The sequence below is a fragment of the Neodiprion virginianus genome, chromosome 6, assembly GCF_021901495.1.
Source record: "Neodiprion virginianus isolate iyNeoVirg1 chromosome 6, iyNeoVirg1.1, whole genome shotgun sequence".
NCBI lineage: Eukaryota > Metazoa > Arthropoda > Insecta > Hymenoptera > Diprionidae > Neodiprion > Neodiprion virginianus.
The window spans coordinates 5,587,988-5,611,265 of NC_060882.1; the positions used below are offsets into that span (position 1 = coordinate 5,587,988).

The following is a 23,278-nucleotide window of genomic DNA, read 5'->3' on the forward strand; positions in this document are numbered from 1 at the left end:
GAGCCGATGAAAAAAACACGCGGACGAGAGAAAAAGAGAACAAGAGTGAGAATTAAGTGGGAAGAGAAGAAGAAAAATGAAAAATAAAAAACGTTACCGATGAACGCGCAAGGTCTTAGGCAAACATCTGGGTGTCAATTGCGCGATATAATCATAGACATACGCTCGCATCTATGACATGTATACCGTCATTTTCGCAGACGTTGTTGATTTTTAATATCGATCAAATATGCCCGTTTCGTTGTATTCCTGGTAAGTATATCTAGCCCCTGTACAATACCATCACCGTCGGAACAACTCGACGGTGTCGAACCGGCTCGACGCGGTACCTCCGAAGCGAAGCGTAAGGGATGAGTGCAGGGATACACGGGGATACGTAGAAAGGGAGGATAGAAGAGAGGAGCCGAGGCAAAAACGGAGAAAGGGCGACGAGCTCGAAGCGAGGGGTTGCAGGCGAGCAGCGCCGAGCTCGAGCCACCCTCCGAAGCTCCGCGTCGAACGAGCCGCGAGCGAGTGACTCACCCCCAGCGCACTCTAGCGTTCATAACGCGAACTGCCAGCCACCCCTCGTCGACTCGACTCCCGGCACCCCCTCCCCCGAAACACATTTTGCACTCGCGGGAGGCGCGGCGACCTCCTGGGGGGAAAAATGCCAATTATATTTTAATATATCTTCTAGTCCGGCGTAAGAAACCCGTGCACAGCTTCTGCTCGTCCCCGTTTCTGCGGGAAACTTCGAAAACTCCTCGTATAATATAACTGCGGACGATTCGCATCCCCCTGAACTCGGTGGGTATATTTTTTATTATGTAAAAAATTTCAATTGCGTCTAGTTTTCGATAACAATACGGATATAACGTTACAACGCGTGTTGTCATTATACTTACACGTTGAAATGATCTGGTAATGTTAGGTACTGTTTTACGCAAAGCAAACGATGATCCGTGAGTTTCATCGATCGATATAAATGTATACCGATTCTTTACACACCGCGTTTCAGTAACCGTACGATAATAATCTACACAATCATACACATGTTCGGATACGTTAAACATCGGGCAATTCGACGATGCTTGCGAGGAATAATTTCTTACGCGTTGTAATACATAAACGAGCGCATGCGCCTTGCACCCCTGATCGAGCTGCACCATATATACGTATACGTACGCACACAGGCACGCGCGCGCGCAGTCATATTCGTACGTATATATACGCATACATGAACGTACACGCATATACACGTAAGTACGGACAAAGTTGGGGAGCGTCGGTGCCCCCTCCGCAGCCGGTGGGTATTCCGCATCGCTGAGCATTTCCACCATTCAGAATCGATGATGTCACGTGAGAGGGGTTAGGCATCCCTGCAAGGGATCCTCGCGATCGGTGGCAGGGGTTGAAGCCGGCGCTCCGATTGGTCGAGGGAGCGTCGCCCCATCCCTTCGTTCCGAAAGAGGGTGGCCCGCAGCCCCTTTCCGCGCCCCGCAGGACGTCGAGTCAGTCTGAGCGCGCGGCTGTACGTTTCGAGGGACGAGGAGCCGAGCGCTTGCTGCGCTCTGCGCTCGCAGATAGCGCGGCGGAGGCCTCGGAGGTGCGAGCGACGCCGACTCCCCCCAACGCCCTCTCCCCTCCACCCCACCCTTCGCCGCCCCGACGACCGCCGACGTCCCACCTCCTCGACGAAAGCGAGCCCCAGCCCCAGCCCCCCGGCACCGGCGTAAAACTCGAAAGCTTTCGCGAGCTCTCAAACCCCAAAGAACATCGCGCGCGCCCAAAGACCGAGCACCTCTACCTATAACGTGGAAAGAGCGGCGAGCCGGACTAGAACATTGCGAACCGCGTCACATCCACTCACGCCGCGAGCGCACGCGGTACGTTGCGTTTAAATCGCTCCGTCTCGGCCGCCCGTTTTTTAATCCCCGCTAAAAAGTATAAAAACAAAAGTCACCGTTTCAGTTTTATTGTAAATTAATTAACCGATTCGTTACGTTACGTTCGTTGTGCGGTATTTACTGTTTCTGTATGTAATTCCCTGTGTGCATGTATTACACGTATGCAGGCTGCGGTTGAAAAGTATTATACGTCGATACCGTATGTGTATTATTTGTATATCGTGCAGCGCATGGTTCACAAAATGTGCACGTGTAGGTTATGTTATGTATGTACGCATTTGACGATTTGATTATACCGAACGTGCCTCGATGATTTCCGAAACTACCGTATGAATCGCACACTTTATTATATATTATACACGTATGCGTAAATTTGCTCACAAAGTATACGTAAAAAAATCAACCTAGACGAGTGTCGGTATTTGTTATAAAATATATATATATATATATATACATATATTTATATATATGTAACATATTATACATACAAGCGCGGTGTAAAATTTTTTTTTTTTTTTTTTTTTACGTACAGTGATCGTAATGAAAAAATTTTTGCTCTATCGTCAAATGTTTTTCTTCGCGCCAGTGAAAAGTAAATAGATAAATAAGAAGAAGAATAAGAAGAAGAAAAAACAGACTTATTCTTTAGATTATTCAAGTTCGTTTTTGTACCAACACAGTGAACCTGCGCGACATGTAAACGCGTACATGTACGCAAGTTTCCCTGCAGTGACAATAATCATTTATCTCTCAAAAGTGAATCTCGTCTTTCGCGTTAAACTGATAAACGAACCATGGACTTATGCACCGAATTGTACACATAATATGTATCATATTCACGGGATGAAAAATTGTTCATCAAAATAAGTGTAAAAGGAAAAGAAATCAAGAAGAAAAAAAAAAAAAATTACAACCAAATTACGAGAAAAAGAAATTAAATTTCACGCAGCACGAAGTCGTCGTACAATCCCTTCGTAACTAATATTACACACGTACATAACCGCAGTGGTGTTCGAAAGCAGTGGAACAAGGAGTTAATCGCCGTCCGACGGGAGAAGTAAATTGGTACGTACTTATTACGGGTTAATTAAAAATTACGCCTCAAAGTATGTGCCCAGACTAAAATTGGTCAGTCCGTCGCTTAACTTATTCTCAATGCACCCCCGAAATACGAGAAAATATATCCACGTGACGGAGTTTAGAATCGATCATACATACGCATTACTAATTCTGCACCTGTCACAAATAGACACCTATTATATGACATCCGTTTATTTTTCCACAATCAATTTTTAATCCAACACGGCTCCGTTAAATATGTTTTTGCAGTACGGGTAAAAAAAGATAAATCACCCCTAAAGTAGTGAAAACGAATTACGCAACTTGGCGTGGACTCGCGACGCGAAGCGGAGTGAATCAGCTAACGTGGCAAGGAGAGTCAGACGGTATGTGATCAGACGGCGAGGCCCGTCGAGTGTGCGAGTGAAGAAGCGCGCGAGGGTCCAAGCACGCGTCTGTTTATCTCTGCAAGTCTGTAGCCGAAACGAGCTTTTTCATTTTTACTCGCGAATACGGAGATAAATCGGCTCGCTGAGTACGTGAGAGGATCGGTAGGGGGGTTCGAAATCAGGGAGAAGAGGCCAATCGAGCCGTAAACAGATTTGACGCGCGTACAATCAGCCGACGCATGGGACGTGATTCCGAGTTTCGGGGTGAAGGGTGGTGCCGCAGAGATATCTATTGTGGGCGAGAAACGATTTGCAACACAAAAGGAGGCGACCTTCTCCGCCTCCGTTGAGAGAGAGAGAGAGTGAGAGAGAAGGGAAAGAGAGAAAAGAGGAAAAGGAAAGGGAAAGAGATATCGGAGACACGCGGAGAGAAGGGAAAGAGAGCTGGGAGCGTATCGAATCGACGAGCGACGCTAACGGGGAAGAATCGGAAAAAATATCAACGAGGGTTCATCGCCGTAAGTTAATAACGCGTAAAAGTCCGCACGTTAATATACAATCTGCCGATTATTCCGAATCCCCGCAATCAGCTCATTGTGCCGTCGGGTACATTATACATATTTCGTTTTCAGCAAAGTCTAGTCAATAACGTCAACAATACGCGGCACTAACGACTCCGGGACAGCCGAATACGTCCGTAGGAACATTGTTGAGGGTATAAAAGCTGCGTGTATTCGTTTATTTATAAATGCGTGATCGCGTGAGTTATTTCGGCAGACACCTGCAGCGTCGTCGAGGCAAAAGGTGCCGCGTGAAATCGGCCTGAATGATCGTCAAGAGAGTCTGAATGTGCATTCCCGCCGCTGACGAACAATGGCGACGAGGTCCTTGAGCTAAGTGTACAATATGCAAGGCGCGAGCCGAAAATTATATTCTAGATTTTGTTCACGGTTCTTGATCCGCTCTGAGGACCTGTTTTTTATTTCTTTATTTTATTTTTTTTTCATTTTTACTCTCTTCGCCGTGCAAAAATTACGATTATTATTTTCCTGCTTATTCTTATTCTGCGTTTCGGAATGAACAAACGAACAAACGAACAAACAAACAAACAAACAAACGAGCGAGCGAGCGAACGAACGAACAGAAGTGAGCATCGAACGTCGACGAGACCGTGATATACAAAGCTTTTCTATAATTGCGCTTAACGGCTTAACGCCTCCGGAGGCAGCCGAGCTTTTTGTACTTCGAATTATCCTTAAGACCGGATTGCAGTGTGCGAAGGGAATAATGGGGGAGGGGGAGGCGGACGGACGCGGACTTTTTGCGAAGAGCCCGAGATCTCGAGAGCTTTTATTTAATCAGGACCGTGACGACGAGATTTAAATCTACCGAATGACTCACCGTTACTTGGCGTGGAATATACGTATAAGCATACATACACGCGTCCTGAAAAGTAACGAACGAGCTGCGAAGAATTACCCCTACAGCGTTTATTCCCGCCTGCATTATATAGAAACGAATATCGAGATAGAGGAAATTAAATTGTGTACGTACATGTATATACATACACATATATATGCCTAAACGTGTCGTATCGTCATACATGTTAAACGCGTTAACGTACAAATAACACGGTATGAGGTATTACACGTATAATGAGTTTTATTCCAAGCCCTGCGTCACAACGTAATTCACACTGCTTAAAAAAAATAAAAAATCGACGACACGCGGTACAAGTTGTCAGATACGCGAACGGTATTATGCAAGTTTTTCCGCCAACGCTCCACCCTACAGTAAAAAGGCAGAACGACGCCAGCTTTTTACGTTCTTCGTATAAGCCCGCGTACGCGTAAGCTGATACAATATTAATTGACAGTAAACTACGCAAGAACTCTCGTTGGGTTTGGTTCATACTCTCAAGGATAGAGGATACAATTAGCATGTATAATCATTAGCATTGGTAGGGGGGGTTGTCATTGAAGCACGCAACGCGCTTACAGCCTCAGGTGTCGTTCAGTTATATTCTCATCTTTTTTTTTTTTTGTTAATTAGGTTTTTTTTTCTCATACAATTTTGCGCTTCTATGACGTTAATTATGATCTTTGTTACTTGTTGTCAGTCGCGTTTATCCTTACATATCTATTTATTCCCCCCCCCCCCCCGCAATGTTTTAAAATCCGCTTATATGCAAACACGTTTCGCGCGCAGATTGCGTGACAAAAGCTAAAACAAGATAAATTTGCGCGCTTAATACCCCGACTGTGTAAGCTGTAATTATACTTGCAGGCATGAGGAGAAATCTAATTATTTTACAAGCTTCAAATGTTCACATTCATAAGCATTCGTTCAAGCGTCGAATCAATATATCGTAAATTCGGTGCAAAATACACGCGTAATTATGCACTTGTTATTCCTACGTAAATTGTTAATTTTCTTTTAAATACGAAGGTAATAATAATAACAATAACAATAATAATATATTATTTATATAGAATTAAATAAAATAACGTTAGATTTGACATGAAAATCTCCAATTAAAATATACCCATGCTCCGAACTGTTACTGAAAAAATATCTACCCATGTCGTGCAAAAAATATGCGTGTATTGCAGTTGAAAATAAGGTTCACCTTCTAGATTCGTCCATGTCTTGTGCAGCAGCTTATTAATTCCAGCAATCACCCACGTATCGTACGGAAATCCGTGGCTCTCGAGTACTCGGTGTATACACAAGCTGATGATGTCCGTAAACGGACCGGAAATAGTGCGGGAAACGAGTCTTGCAGGGCGACGATAATCCGTCCGTCGTGCCCGGCTCGATCGAGTGCAGTCGTCCAGATTCGTCGTCGAAAGGGTTGTAAGACGAAGAGTAGCTGCAGGTATCGAGCCGTACGCTTCAGGGCTTCTTCGTCGCAGCAGCCGATCCGCGGACAGCGGCATTACACGTGTTAAAATTTTCCTCCCTGAATAATCAATCATCGCATACATAATTACGCTCAATATCGCTAAATTATTATACACCCAAAAACTGCAGGATCGTTAGATTTGTACAGAGAATTTGACCGTTTAATACGAAAAAAATTAACGGAGCCTACAGCCGTCGCTGAGAGACCAATTTCCACCGGGTTCAATTCCATGTTTCGAGTACTCGCAAGCGTTGGTATAAGGGTAGGTATGTATGACTGGTAAAAAGGTGTACCTTGCAACCCGCAACATGTACGTACTTATAATACGTATATCGAGAAAGTCGAGTGTTGCAATTATCGCTCTCCGCGTTGCAGCGGTGCACTCCCAGTGCAGAAGATGCAGTGGTGAGCTATAGCTATGCACCGCATGAATGTGAGTGTGTGTGTGTGTGTGTTTGTGCACAGAGGTGCAGCGTAAAGCTCGGGAAATCTATAAACGTCCCGGTGGTGCTGCTACAGCCTGCTTCACGCACGGCACGACGACTCGACGTCCTCGTGCACGTATGCAGCCTCTCAAAGTGCCGTTGGCAAAGTGCGATAATTAGTGCCCCGATGACGGTGGCAGGTATACAGTCCTCCCATCCTCCCTCGCCCGTGATCCTGCATCACCGACGAACTCGGAGTAAACTAAATGCGGAAGCCCGGTATCCGTGTAACACCTGCAAGCACGTCTCAAAAAAGTATTAATATCGAAGGAAAGGAGAATGTCGATAAGAGGACGAGAGTGATTCTCCTCGTTCTCTCCAAGCTTACTGACGATTGCATTTTTTGCTATTCGGTATTGAAAAGCGAAATCGATCTCGATCAACTGTGAGAAGTTGAAACGATATTTCGATTACTGTTGTGTAAGCTCGCTACTTTTCGTAAAATCATTTGACGATTCTTTACTCTGATCCCGACGAGTTCACCGAAGCATTAAAATAGCGAGTAAACATATCTGGTATAAGCGTAGTCGTCGATAGAGTGTTAAGGTCCACCAGCTGGGCCAATTGTGACAATTGTGACGCGTTTAGGTATCAAGGATACACGCATCTGTATATATATATACACGCGCGTACAGTTTCGGATCGTCGATCGTGTGTCGGTGAGTAATGGAAACGCGAAGGCGTTGCGGGATGAACGCACACATGATACACCTCGTTACCCAATTGTACAATTGTACAATTGCACAATCAGGCGGAGTTGGGTAAACAGGACCGAACACACACACAAACACACACACATATACGCACGCGAATGCTTTACTAATTAAAATAGCGGTCGGATGTTGCACCTCGCGAACGCGTGTATAATAACGACAACGATATACCTGCATCTCGACAGCTGGAACAAGCTCACCGCGTACTGAGTTCGAACGTTTGTATCGAGCTAACAAGTAGAACAGCCAGAGTACGACGACTGGTCGACTGATTTGTTTGTACATACGTACTCGTAAATTGAAGCAAAACGTCTTCATGCTTCCTACACACATGCGTTTCGAAAGTTCAAATTTCTTGTAATCCTGAACGAGCAGAAATCACAGTGCAAAACGATGAGCAAAATTATTCCCGTCGAAAAAGAAATTTTCAATCCATTCAGGTGAATTTTAATCGAATCGAGAGTACGATAAGACAGAAGGATACAAAAAGGGCAGAGTAAATTGTACTCGGAACGTTCAAGCCGAGGTAATTCAATACCGTCGTCTGCGTCTCCCTTGTTTCTTGCCACTTGACTCAAGATCGGTTTAATTTCTGTTGACAGAGACCCGGAGGCTTCGAAAGGCCCGAAGATTCTGCCTTCCCAGCAGCTGGGGGCTGCGGTCGCTCCATGGCCGGGCGCCACCGGCCTCCTAGCCTCGGTGACAGCTGACGACATGGCTCACAAAGGTAAGAAGAATTGCGTTTCGACGGACCTCAAACGTATTCTGAATTTTTCTTTCCCTCCCATGAAAAATAACGCGTCAAATCGAGAGTGACGCAGAGGAAAAACGAAACGTCAGAGATAGCAAGAGCGATTTTTGCCAGTCGGCTGATGATAATTTATCGGCAATAACCGTACAAACACCGTCAAGATTAGCGTTTCGGTTTTACGACGAAAGTAAGTCGCGGACAGATGTTTTAGCCGCGGCGCATGTACCTCGTATTATATACCGTTGACAGTTTGTCCTGCACCCTGTCCATACGGGTTTTATCATAATCGGCGTGAGTTGTATATGTGGATGAAGGGGGAACGGTCGAACCATCGTCGTAATCGAACGTCAGATTGGAAAATGATATACGACATCGTACGGTATACCGTACCATCTATATATAAGGTATCTGCAGAGGGACGAAGAAGCCGACCTGCAAAGGAACGCCGTCGGATCGAATAAGAAGATTGCGCGGAGGACCGAGGGGGAGAAAAAGTATAACTCGAGCGGTTATTTGTTTTCCTAGGGATTGCCGTCGGCCGGTTCGACCGCCCCTTCCCACCAAAGGGAATATAAATCTACGCCAGCAGCCTTTCGGCCCATCGAGTGGAAGTCCAGTCGCCGTTTAGGTCCGCTGCAATGCGTTACACAATTAACGGAAAGAACGTTAACTCGAAGGGTTCCGTCGTTCCTCGAATCCGCGTTACAAAAGTCGAATATCCTCAGCGGGCAAAACGCGATTCAAAGTATCGAAGCGGCACGCTGCGGAGCGAACGGGGCGTTTAACCCCATTAGCCCTGAATGGAGAGGAGAGGAGAGTCGTCTCTTCCTCTTAGCGGCGACTTCCAGGGTGACTCGAGACTCGGGGGTGTTTCGGGGACGCCCCGTGTACCATCGGAGGGTGACTCTCCGCGTCTGGCAGCTCTCCTCTAAAACGTCCCCCCATCCACCCCTCCGCCGTTTCATCCTTCCTTCCTTCCTTCCTTCCTTCCTCTCGGCTCCTCCGCACCGCCACGTTAAGAAGACGACCGGCAGCCCGCCCGCACCCCCGGTCAACTTGGTATTGATTTCCGCGTTTCTCTCACACGGTGACGGAGAGAGTCTTCGAGGAACTCGTCGTCGAGACGGGACCACGGGTACCGGGTTCAGACATCCTGGAGGACCTTGCTAAGAAAGCCTCCGAGACCCCCGAGTTCACCGCTCATGGTTCGCCAGCCTGAAATCATCCGCAAAGGTTATTGTTGACGTTTACTGAACCCTAAAAATTTACCTGACAATGCTCGACTCTCGGCCATTTGATCAATCACTCGGACAAACGACCCTCTCTGTCTCGACGTTCTTCGTGCTGAGGTCCTTGGTCACCGTCTTTTCTAGATACCACGGAATTCAATGAATTCGAACATGGTCGTAAAGTAGACTCACTGCGATCCGGTCGTACACGTCAAGCTTGAGATCAATATGAATGTCCTGCGTGTGTTTAAATTGAGGAAAAACTTTCGAGTCGTAGAAAAGCATCGAGCAGCCCGGGAACAATAATATCACAAAAAATACGATACCTACAGTGGTTGTCGAATAATTACCAAAGCTGGAGAACTTTTCGATGTTCGAAGCATCCTCGGTGCGTGCACTCGAGTATCCGAAAGTCGTGACGGGCTCAACCTGTTGGCGTTTGGAACTCTCCTCCACGGTGGAGAATGAAGAAGAGAAGAGAAGAGAAGAGAAGAGAAGAGAAGAAGCGGGCGAGCCAATCAGAGGGCAACGAATGCCTAATGGCTCGGTCTCGGTGTTTGCGCTCGAGTTAACGCCGCCACGAATCCTTCGAGTTGGCGCTCAGCCGGCCCGCCAAGAGCCAACCGGGGAGCTCGAGCCCAACCACCGGATCGAGTTTCACACCTCGCCGAGTCCCGGGACAAAGCCGATGACAAGGAGGCACCCACACCGCGGGTATCCTATCTGCAGCCCTCGTCGCATCTTTACTCATCTTGACGGCGGTCAACCACAGCTTGCACAGAGAACCAGAGACACCCGGGTTCGGGGATATGCCGTCAACGAAGGCTTTGCTAACGGCTCCGAGGAGTTTTCCAGATCTGCTGAAATCGAGAAACAGATACCTATAAATAAAAGCAGGTTGGAAGCGATACATACGCTCAGGCATCGTCATTGTTACCGGATCTTGTAATACCGAGCAAGAAGTCGCGCATATCGGTCGATTAAGGACGATGGTGACAAAGTGCCGGTACCGCAAAACTATGGATGGATGAATAATTTATTCCAAAGCGTTAAATGACGCTCGTCAGAAGAGTGACGTCGGCTGTCAGCTAAGCCATCAGAGACGCGAAGAAGAGCGACGCGGAGGATGAGAATGTGGTGGAACAAGGAAGGGTAAGGAAGGAGCCCCCGAGCATTGATCGCTTTTCTGAATTCCAAGTGGATATGCGAGGCGCTTGTACAAGTACGAGTATAACACACAGAGAGGGTCGAAATTCTCTGTCTCGTATATTCGCGAAAAGTGTGCCGGCAAAGCGTCGAGTCGCGTACCGCGCCTGTTTTCTCACAGTAGAGGGAAAAACCGACCGACGATATCTATCCTGCAGGCATCGTGCATGTCCTACTTGTAGGTGTACGCGTGGGTAAAAGTATTTGTATAGCCAACAGGCACACATTCGCAGGCCTATCACGCTCCGCTGCAAAAACATATCTTCTTCCGCCCCTCCGTTCCATGCAAAAGAGCAGAAGAACGAGAAAAGGTAAAAGCTCGAGAGCAAGAGGCGAGCCAACCTCTTTTGATCTCTACAGCCTACCTCGCGAGATTCTCCAACCCATCCATCTCTCCTCCGGACGCGCTACATTCAATTAATTTATGCCGGTTCTCTGGAAGGTGAAAATATATTATTCGCATCGTTGTACGCCCTCCAGTTTCTTTTCCTTTGTCTGTCGCGGTAAAAAAAATATCCGACTCCTAATTTTTTAGGAAAAATAAATTAGAGCTAGTGTACAATAACGTGACAAAAGTTTTTACGTTTTTTACTTTTTCAACTTTCGGCTTCTCGATCACTCGCTCAAAACAATTTCAAATTGATAAATCTCGGTATTCGCAAAAACTCTATGAATATGACGATGAGCGTGGTAGTTTAAAAAACACGAAATATTTGTGATCCGCACTTAGCGATCGCGTAAGCCGAAACGGTTTTGCCAACTTTTGTAAGCTTAAAATTCACAACAATGAATTATTCAGTTTGATAATTTCTGAACAACGTCTTCGTGTTTCAGAAGCAAAAGATTCGCCGAATCGAACAGAGACGAACATGTTAATTCGACAGTGTTACGCTTACCATCGATATTGCGTGCATGTACATATAACGGGTGTTTTTATCGCGCCCAGTTTTATAGCCAACTTTATCCAAACAACCGAAATCTTTCGCGTACCCGTATAATTGTTAATTAAATAGGCATCCACCGAGAGGACCGTCGTCGAAACGGTGTTGAAGCGCAGGTAAACGAAGCGTGTGTCTGTCCGTGATGGCGAATTTATCACGCGGCAGCTAGCAGCTACCCGCAGCAAGAAGAGCAGACTGAGTGCCGTGGCGAAGTCTTCAAAGGAGCGTGAGAGAGAGTGTCTGATCCACCTGCACGCGTGCCAAGAACCCTGAAGCACTGACAATGAGCTGTTTACCCCGGTAGCTCAAGCCGGAGGAGCTTTCTCTCAGAGCTCTGACTCCCTCTCGGTTCTCCAATTAAACTTTTACCCGGCACACTCGAGGAGCCCGCAAGGCCGGAGGGCGGAGGACGTGAGGGAGCTTTTTCACCCCCGCCCGCCATCTTCTTCCGAGCTCGGTTAGCTCGGCGCTCTTCCCTGCTCTCTGACATGTTTAACGAAGCTCTCCTCGCCTTCGACCACCGCGCGGCACGCGCCCACCCCCGGATCTCCTTTTCTCCCTTTTTCTTTCTTTCTTTCTTTCGTTCTTTCTTTCTTTCTCTTTTACTCGCGTTCTCCAGCCAAGTGTCCGAGGACGTGTCCTGCCTCGGTAAAAGGCGGTCTCGGGACACGGAGATGCGGGGGACTCCGTAACTCGCATCCGCGTCAATTCGACTGTAAAATTTAGCTCTTCAAACAGAATCGGCACCCCGCTGGCGAGTTGGATCCCTCGGGACTACGCCTACGTATATAGAAGGCCGTCGATTTCCTTCCGAGGGACAACTCGGACCTTACAACCAAGAATACCGAACCCTTCACCGTGTTGTAGAGAAATTTTTACTCCGCGAAAAGATGAGGTAACGCAAAAACTGATTTAGCTGACGCTTATTCGTTTGTTTTTTTTTTTTTTATTTTTTTTTCTCTCTGGTTTCCAAGTTGTATCGAACGTTGAAAAAATCAACAACATTCGGTCGTAATTACGTTACATGCATCCAAAAAAAAATTGTTAAAAAAAAATTCCCTGAACGTTCCTTCAGGTTTCCAATTTCACAAATCTCCTCGTAATTTACAAACTTTCCGTATAATTTACGCATCGTGTCGATCCGTTGATTGATCCTTCACTTTACCCGTAAATATTACAAGAGTAAAAATTCACCTGCAGTTTCTGCAGTCTGCGCAGTATCTGTACGATGTTGCAAAGACCATTTATCTGAGCGGTCGTTGTTCGGAAACAGCAGGGGGGCGGGGGGGGGGGGGGGGGGGATGCTGCCCGCAATGTGGAACCTGGCTGTTTCCGGTCGGTATACAAGAAGAAACAGGCGCGAAAAGAGAGATACGACCGGTGGAGGGTTTATTGCGAATGAGAGAAAGGAGCCGCAAGGGTGTGAAAGCGTATACCTATAACACGCGGCAACTGATTAGCACAAGAAGACAAGTGGACGTCGTAATAGCGTCGCGGAAATAATGCCGAGTGGCAATTTAATGCATTTTAACGGGCTCGAGCGTCACGCAGGCGAATCGGAAAGGACCTTTCGTCGGGCCTTTCGCCACCGCTGATTTAAGGCCCCCCCCGGTTGCGACGTAAAAAGAGGAATTAGATTGCGGCCACGACGCAGCACGGCTATCCCGTCTCGTACGGGATTTTGTCGCCGTTGATTATAGGGCGAAATACAACCTTCGGGACTTGGCGTCCTGCTCGAGTGATCGCGTAAAAATTTGACGAAACATTCCGCGTATACGCGAGAAGATCTATTATTACGATAACAATAATAGCAACAAGAAGGTGTCGGCGAACATTGAACAGTCAGTCATTTGTTTGATGTACGCAAGAAAGGCGGGGGTGCAGCCATCTTTCATTCGGGTATATATAGTACTTATATAAGGGCGGGCCGCGAGGGTGGAACGAGATGTGCAAAAAACCGTTACGAAGTCGTGGCAAGAAGTTTACTCGAGAGGCGTCTTTGCAGCGACGTGACGGCAAAAAGCTAGACGCCATCTTTCCCCTTTGTCTCCCGGAATACGAAATGATAATAACTTATTGCGGCGAACAGTTGTTACTTCATTACTCGAATACTCGCCCTGCAAGCTCAGACTTATTATTCGTCGGCATGAATGTAGCCAATATTGTGTATTATTCTATTTATAAGGCTGAGTACGTAAAAAAAATTTTATACAGAGCCTGCACGGCGAAAGATGACGATAAGAATATATCATACGACTTCCGTATCGTTGCCATTAAATTATTTCTTGCAATCTAAAAACTTGTCCATCGATCGATGTTTAAGCAAGTAAAAACACGAGCACTCATTTTCGCGTATAGAATAACGATGAAAAACATGCTGCAGGTATTTTTGTGAAATGATCAGGCACGGTTTGAACAAATGCAATTTTTCCTTCACTAGTCTGTAAATTTACATGCTATTGTTTCTGCCGAGCAGCATAAATTCGCTGGAGTCAATTAAAAATTATTCTGAAAATTTGTCTTACTTTACGTACCTGTTACAGTTGTTTGTAAGACAAAAAAAAAAAAGACAGAAAAAATTCTATGATGTGAAATTTATCACGTTTCGAGTCATTTTCCCGCGCAAATATTTCTCTAGCACCGCAGTCGAGCCGCGCGCGTGCGAATGAAATAGGAAAAAAGGTATGGAAAAATGAGAAAAGGGAGGGAAAAAAACATGTCATCTGGGCTAAATAAATATTTTGACAAAGTAAGGGAGAGCCTTGGCCTGCTTTCACAGCCTCCGTTTTGCCCAACGTATCCGTACGTTGTATAATAATAATAAAGCGCACACATGTAGCCTGTGTACAACAGGGTACATATATTCTTACTTAGTTTAGATCCGGGCCCTACAGTGGTCCCAGAGTCTCTAGGTTTAGGGCTATAGCTATGCGCTGTGGGTACGCAGCAACTGTCGGCCTAATTCCCCCTAAATGTTTCCGGAGATTACATCAGTTGTTCATTGTACACTCTCCGCTTATACACATGTTCGAAGGGCGAGGAGAGGAGAGGAGAGGAGAGGAGAGGAGAATACAAACGTGTCGTTTTCTCTCTCTATTTGCGCGCATGCTTCCTCGCAATCGCGATAGGTTCACTCAAACTCCGATGTCTACTAATATAAAGCACCTAGTGTACCTAATACGAGTTATTTTTACCTAGAAGAAACCGTATCCAAATTATAACGAGGCTCTATTTAACCGTGTTTAATTTTCTGGAAAAAATTAGTAGCATCGAGAATCTTGAACGAGAGATTTTGCGAAATGATAACGTGACCAGACGTAAAAATATTCAGTTCGATATACGTGAGTAATTGCGAGAAAGTGTTATTTTTGAAATATTGATTCAATTTAGAAAAATATGCATCTGCTTTTACAATTGCTCAAACCCAGAGCTGAGGTCGAACGTGAAGTTACAAATTCAAACACCGAAAAAAATCACACGAAAAAACTCCAGTATAGACACATATTATACATGTGAGATTGCGGGAAAGAAATTTACACAATTTAGTCTAGGATCTAACCAAAGCGAGCTCATCGTACGTGTATTGCGTTCTCTTATAACAATCTCTGACAAACAAAACCGTGCACCCTCTCCGATTTTTTTTTTTTTCTTAGTTCCCACTGCTTTATCTTCATCTTCATTTCTACAGGTTTGTTTTTCATTTTATTTTCTACCATAAGATTCTTTCCACCTCTTTCTCTCTCTCTCTGTCTTTACTCTCTCACCAGGACATTACCACCGTGCGGAGATGGAATATACCATACCCTTGCAGAGAGACGTTATACACAGACACACACACACTCGGTCCAAGATTTACCCGGACTATATCTTGAAAAGCCCTCTCAAGAGGCACTTGAACGAACGACCGCCCCCGCACAATGGTTGTGCGCGAGCGCACACCTGCCGCCTCTTCTCGTAGGCTGCGGGATCCATGGGTCGCTATGGGAAGAGAGAAAGAGAAAAGGAGAAAAAGATTTAGAGAGAGATAGACAGAGAGAGAGAGAGAGAGAGAGAGGTAGCGGATATTCGTAGCCGTCCCCATAAAGCTGACCCATATTCTCATCTTCGTAACAAGGCCAAATAAGCTGTGACACTTCTGATGGGATTACGGTCCTCCGTCCGGAAAAAGTGGGAAGAGGGCCAATTACCTTGTCGAAAGTCACAACTCCGCCTGCCTGCCAGACTGCCGCTGTGCAGCGAACGCTCTGAAGAACCGTTTATGTATACACCTACCTACCTACCTAACTACCTATACCTATAGACACACCCTTGCCGCAGGCCTTCGGCCTCACCTCAACTTGCCATCCAGGATTTTTCCCTCTTTTCCTAACTCGCCCCACTTTTCACTTCACTTTTCATGCGGTTTGTTATATTTTCCTGAGGAATTTGCCATTTGTATAAAGGAGATGAACGTTTGATCTCCAACGCGATCGATTGAGCGGAGCTACGATTGAACAGTTTCGAAAGACAATATTTTCCGACGATCTGACTTGACGCGTGCAATCAAGTCGTACCTATTGCCGAACGCTGTCTCATCGACGCGATAATTTTTATAAACCTACGAATTTACATGCAGAAAAATTGCGAGAATCGGTAGTGCGAGGATATAATTTAGGAGAATCCCAAAATCGTACCGTGTACGTAAAGTTTTGAAAAATTATTACTCTACTCAGTTCGTAAATGTCTTCTCTACGAACAGCCAAAGATGAATAAAACATTTTTCAGCTCATCTGCTGATCGCAAAAACGTTCTACGCAAAATCAATTAAAAAAAAAACTCGGGCCTTATTTACAAAAAAAGCTAAAAAATTTCGTCTCATTGTCAACGTATTTGCACGAATTTTCTTTAGAAAGCAAATAATCAGGATCAATAACGTAATTTTTCTGAAACGATAAAAGAACAGAATGTTCTTAACATAAATCTGCGGCGTTTAATTAAATTATCTGGTTTCTTCCGATATCAAGGATAGATTTTTACGTCGCAAATCTAGCCCATTCAACCGGAGTTATATTTTTCAAACGAACGCGTTATAACCAACTTTTCCATGCCGCATAATTCGTCGTAAAGGGCAGAGAGGCTTCTCAACCCGCGCTTAACAATATTCCCACATGTTGATCTCGTTCCGATATGATCCTAATTACGAGCTGGTTTTCCGGGTTCCCCGGTCTCCCGGGGATCGGTTCCCATGGGACAATCCGAGGCACGGCGACGTGGTCGGCGAACCACAATAGCCATACCTATGTTATGCGCGTGAAGCTGGTGCGGATATTCGTGGAGGCTGCATTGTGCTCGCACAGCGCACGTCGATCGCGAGTGATTGTGATCCTTATTAAGAGCGAACGGGGCAGCCTGGACCGCCTGCAGGGGTTGCAGGAGCGACGCGGAAGCCGAAATTCCCCTGCGAGGCGGACGATCGGCGGGGTGGGGTGGGAGGGGGGAGCTTCTCGGATTCCTCCGTTTTACAAAAATATCGGAAAACCCACCGTGCGCAGGGTGTCTCGACCCCGAGCCGGCTTAAGGATGAACCGGGCGCGTCGTCTGAACCAAAAGTTAGGAAAAGAGAAAAGTTATTGCATGCGGCGTATCTTTAGTCGGGATGTTGTTTCGTTCCTGGTTTTTCGAACATATTTTCTCACTTCTCGTAAGGTGAGTTTACCGGTTATTGACGCGTTTAGAACAAATTATCAATCATTTTAGTTTTCCAAAAATTATAAATCGATATCGCAAATTGTGAAACTCTCGATGATTAAATGACTAAAACTAATTGCCGGACGGTTAGACGCTACAAATTTATTTTTTCATAATTTAAGAACTGAGAATCGTATAGATACAAACAAAAAAGGTCGATAACTGGTACACTTACATTAACTCTTGATTCAGGCTATTCGGCCGATTCGTCTTTAATCTCCCGTACACGCAAGCTGCACCTTGCATTTCCGTTCAGCACAGTAGCAGCGTCGAGACAAGAAGGCCAGTTTTTCTACGGCTCGCTTTGACGAGTAAAATAAGGGAGGGGGGCAAGAACCCCACGTCACACTCACAAAAGTAAAATAAACAATACAAAAAAAAGAATATCGCTACTCACCCTCGAGGATCGCATCCCGAAAGTCCGTTTGTGAAAATCACAGGCACAGACACTGCACTTTTAAGACTATATTTGAATTTACGTAACAGTTAAAACGCCGAGTGGTTATATGCGAATTAAACGCAGGATTTATTATCCTGCGATGCGCGGTACGGATTGATTCTGACCGATGTTGACGACGCGACGTCGCAGCGCCGACTGATTACGTCTTAATTTTGACCTCGCACAATCGACGTTCGCATCATGTCAACACGGACGCTCGCTCTGTTTACATCCGACGGTTATCACGGACCGCTTGGAATGAACTGGCCGAGCTTTTCGGAACTTCGGATGTTATCCGAATCTTGGTCGCATGCAACCTCCTGGATGCGGCAATAACTGCGATGCGCTTCGTTCATCCCGTTACTGCAACTCGAGTGCATTCCGAGGAATTCCATGAGCGGTTTTACTTGTGCTGTGAAATATCTTAGTATACATTACATCATTATTCTGTGCGTCTGTTAGTTGTGGTACAATTTTTCAACAACTTGACTTTTACTGTCAAGAAGATGTTTCACAGCTATGCAGAGATTAATTTTTTTCAACCGGGGGATTAGATCAGGTTCGGTTATAGATTAGATCGTTAAATTTCGTTGCAGGCGAAGCCACGATGATCAGCTGTTATATTGTACAAATTCATGACGCAATTTCGGGACGAAGGATCTGCTCTGGTCGCATCTACCACCCGACGAAATCAACTTGGCAGACATGGCCCACTCAAAATCGCTCATCTCTTTAGTCCGTCAGGGAGTTTCCTTATCGAAAATCGCGCCGCACGCGGACTCGGAGAGTTTTCGGAGGCACCTCGTGGCCGGGATACCTGGTAGCGGATCCTTTCGTCGTAGAATCGGCTCTGACATGTCCGTTGGCGTGGAATAACGCGTTTACGAGAGGTCTTTGTCCGTACGGCGCTCCGAACTCGTCTCGGAGGCTCGAGGAGCGCCTCTTGCTCGGAAGATCATACCGGCCGACGGACAAACGAGACGAGGAGAATTTCCCGGGTGTTTCTTAAGCGGCGGCGTAACAAGCGGTAGCCGGTAGTAATTGGATAATCGTCCGTCTTCGAGGCCCCCGGTTAGCTGTAATAAGGGATGATTTTTAAGGGAAGGTATTACAGATGCCTGCACATTGCACCCGACCCCCGAAAAATACTTCCCGTCTACCGATCGCACGCTCAATTTACCCGGTTCCTGAAAATTAGCGCCGCTACATTCGACTTCGATGCGCTTTTCAAAGCTCGATATTACAAACGCGTGCAGTGTGGTAACGCGGATCGAAAAGTAGAAAAATCCTGTGCATGTCCTACAAGCTATAACCGCGGACGATACGGGGCGGGAATTTCTCGCTACGTGGGGATGAGAATTTAACATTGGGGCAAGCGAACCGAGAGGAGACGGAAAATTGTGCAGGAAAAACGTCGACGGTCTGAAGTGCAGCGTCTCTGCAGCCGCGATTCAACCGCCCGTCGTAAGTTCGCTGCTACGTTATGCACCGCATCCCCAACCCTTCACCCCCTCCCGCCACCCTTCTTCACCCACTTCCCGTATTTGTTACCGCCGTATGCCCTCGCCGCTCGTTTCACAATGTTCTCAACCATTAGCCGAATTGCAAACCTGCAACTTCTCGTCGCACGTCGCCGCCGGCACGAGACAGTTTATCGAGTGATTGTCGCAGGGATGTATGTAGGTTCATACATATATATATACATATATATATACATATATACACACACACGTATACATATACCTGCCTATAAAGGCCGCGTTCAGAAAAGTCAGGATAAAAAAATGTGAACCGGCGCGCGACTTTGTACGGGCGGTTTTGAGCCGTGTTTTTTTAAGAGGCATTCGACGATCGGATCTCGCTCTCTCTCTCTCTCTCTCTCTCTCTCTCGGTCTGTAGTATTTTCAGAAAATGCTGAAATCAAGGAAGCAGCTAACGGAGCGGAGATACCTACGGATTTTTCGAAAGGGGGGGGGGGGTTAAATCGAATGAAAAGTCCTTCTCTTATACGCGGTACGTGGCAAAGTGGCTAGGATCGAGAGTTCGAAAAAAGCAGGGAGTGAAAAAAAATATGTATTGCGAGTATGGGGGCAAATAAAAAAAAAAAAAAAACGGTGAAAAGGTTGCCATTAATAACTTTAATAACCGTCGAATATTTTGAAGAAGTTGAAATACATTGGGTGTTGCGAGAAGAAAAAAAGAAAAGAAATATTGGCGTGTAAGGTATTATATGTATTGAGAATCGGGCGCCGGGTCAAAGCGGCTTCTTTTCCCTGTGTTGTACCCGTGCACGGATGATGGGGTGTCTATAGAAGTAAAGGCGGAGGGGAGGGGGAATAACAAAACGCAACAAATATTTCGGCAAATAGTAGAAATAGAGGATATTTCTCTGCGCTTTCGTCGGCATTGTCAGCAGCCCGCTGTCAGAATATCTCCGGACTACGAGGTCGGCACTGCGGAGGATCGCAGGAGGAAAGTTAGGGAGGCCTCGGATTTTCGAAAACATGTCCGCAACAATGAGGGTATGATTATTATACAAATTTTTTTCTTCCCCATTCTTCCCCTCTCTTCCTATATATCCCATCTCGCCGCCCTTCCATAACGCCGGTTTATATACCTGCGGACGGTCAGCGAGACCGGACCCTCGTCACGTCGTCCACAGGAGCATCTCAATATAGGACGCGAGACATAGACTCGAGTCTCTCCAGGTCGAGTCCTCGTCTCTACTGACCCTTCGTTCACGAGGTGAAGTCTCCCCCGTTTCACGGATATATTTTTTCCCTCAAACGCCGCACCGACAGCTCCTCCTACTTCTGATCCAGGATTCCCGGATACGAATCCAACACCTGGTCACCCCGTAACGATCCCGCAGCTATTTAACGCTCCTTTTTCTCGTAATTTTCACTCTCCCGAGATACTTCGGCCTCTTGTTCCATCTTTCGAGCGAACGGTTCGAAATTGAGAGGATAAGTGTTATTATAATACAAAACACCGTGAGATTTATAGAGTTTCTCCTTGTCACGTGGACCTAACTCAAGTTCACCGCAAGTATTCTCGGTCCTGTCGTAAAAATCGATCGAACGTTAGCGCAGGCTAGATTCGTTCGATAAAACAAAGCTCCTACTATTATACTCGATAAGAATACGAGATCGTGATCTGATTAATGCGGACGTGAAAAACACAAAGGTATGTGTATAATGTATATATATATATATATCGGGAGAATAAATAGTCTGAAGAGAGAGAGAGAGAGAGATAGAGAAAGGAAATAAAGGGATCCGAACGGAGCAATTTTCCTTTTCATCGTTTGAAATTTGTCAAACAGCAGAAGCGGAGCGTTATGGTCTCGGGCATATCGAAGAGGGTCGACGCGTTACGGGAGGGCGCAAAGTTGTCAGGGGCGAGGCGGAGGGAAGGCGTTGAGGCGTCTCAGGTCGGGTACCAATTTTCAAACGCGGCACGTCGCGAACGCGTTATTGAAGGCCGCCGAGCGGGTATTGAGCGCTGAGTATCCGAATGATCGGTGTGTTCCTGGGAGAATAGGGTGTATGGGGTGGGACTCTCGGCAGGGTACGCGGTAAATGGCTCCTCCGGAATTCATTCATCGGCCGGAAACTCCACTTCTGAAGGGTATGCATAGGTATGTACGTGTGTACGCAGCCACCGATCGAGACGAGACGCTAACCACCTACAACACAAGCACACGACGACTCCGATGCGGAGTGCTTACGATATCTATGTGGGTATACATATAGTGCAAGTTCTGCGGAGGTGAAAGCTCACAATCGGACAACCGCCCGGGATGTCGTTTCAATCGATGCAACTGTGTTTACCGTACTTAGAAACTCGCCGGGTTTCCTACTTTATATATTATATACTGGGACTTTTGCCCCGCTTTTTACTCCGCCGCTTATACGTATGGGTGCGACAAAGGAACGCGGTGTGCATTCTGCGACCTGCGACGACACGGCTAATTTTGTCAGGCTGAAGAGCCTCTCTTGTGACGATGATGCCTCCTGATATTTCCGACTTCTTCGGGATCTCTCAATTCCCTTTCAGTACAACTCGAGCTATGCCTGCGTTTCTTGAATACCATTGTTGAACGCACAATGTATATATACGTACATATACTCTCACAGCAAATCTGGATAATATTGCACTCGTTCGTACGTGGTATATTAGGTTTTCAATGGTTTTTTGACCATCCAGAAGAAAGAAGTCATTGACAGGTTTAAACCCAGTTATTGATCCTTTTATTTTCCAATATTATAGATTGATGGCATTGATTGCAAATTTATCGATGACTAAAACCGATTGCTAGAGGATTAGAAACGACGAATTTATTTTTTTCGTAATTATGGAACTAAGGATCAAACAAATACAACCAAAAAATTCGATAATTCGGACGGGGTCAATAACTGCTACACTTACCTTAACGAATAAGCAAATAGGAAGACTATATTATATTTCAACACATATTCGATTACGCGATAGACATTCGAATCGTGCATAACGAAAGATTATCCACTCCACTACGTATCTCGAAATTTGTATAATATCATCGTGCGATTCTTAATATATAAAAATTGAGCTCTTTAGCTGGTGGACGATACGTTATAACAGAAAGGAGAGGAGAGACGAGAAGATAACAAGAGCAAAATGGGGAGGAATGGTTTACGCGTATGCGTTATCCACGGGAGAAACGGTGACAAGTAAAAGTGAAGAACTCGGAACGCGACGGGACGCGATATGTCCGGGGGGTAGGGGTGGATAAAAATGTGTGCGCGAGGGTGAGAAAAAAAAAAGAAGAGAAAGACGAAGTAAAAGAAAAAAAAGAAAAAGTGGAATACATAAAGAAAGAGAGACTGGGGAAAAAAATATACAAAAAGGGAAGAAAAAGATTCTTTCGTCAAGGGGTGAAAAGGGGATGATGGATGTGCTGCGTCAGTCGCTACGTCAGCGAACCTCTGTCGCGTGTCTGTAAAGCACCGTATGTATCCACCTCCGGCTTCTTCTTATTCTTCTTTCCGTCTTCCCCCTCCCCCTCCCCCTCCCGCCCTTCTTCCGCATATCGCATATAATACATATCATCGCGCCTTTCAGCGGCGTCAAAACTCCCCGAACCATTTTCCAAAACGCTTCTGGATCGATCGAACGGTTTCCATATTTTTATCCCCCCAATTTTTTCTTCCAAAATAGGAGAAGTTTCCAAAAAAAAAAAAAAAAACAGAAAAACACGCAAACATAATTACCGAGCTTCGCTACTGCTTGCCTGAGGATGCAAAAAGGTTTAATCAGTCTTTTCCTGTAAATTCGGCCAAACTAAGGCGTAAAAATTTTGAGATAAAAAAAAAAAGCAAGGTTCCACTCTCGCGTGATCCGCTCCTGCAGAAGGCGGAAGAGCCGAGGGACGGACGCAGCAGCATTTGCGAGGCTAATGAAGTCGTAATGGTCGTTCATGACGGGCGCATACATACACGCGTATTATACACACGGAGTACGGGTGTAAACCCGAGTGAAAAAGGGCTCTGGGTGGTGAATTAGG

The 23,278-nt window shown here is 45.9% G+C and overlaps 1 protein-coding gene across 3 annotated transcripts in view; it reads left to right on the plus strand.

Moving 5' to 3' along the window:
- Positions 1-1,616: 1,616 nt before the first annotated feature.
- The window catches only part of LOC124307896 (paired box protein Pax-6-like), a 65,317-nt gene continuing 43,655 nt past the window's right edge, over positions 1,617-23,278 (plus strand). The window contains exons 1-3 of one of the 3 annotated variants that reach the window (XM_046770059.1): positions 1,617-2,088; positions 2,476-2,954; positions 8,043-8,167. In XM_046770059.1, coding sequence (XP_046626015.1) covers positions 8,155-8,167 — 13 coding nt within the window. In that variant the 5' untranslated portion in view covers positions 1,617-2,088; positions 2,476-2,954; positions 8,043-8,154. Of the gene's footprint in view, positions 2,089-2,417; positions 2,955-7,684; positions 7,967-8,042; positions 8,168-23,278 lie in introns of those variants that run through there. The other 2 variants (XM_046770060.1, XM_046770061.1) reach the window with 2 other exon arrangements.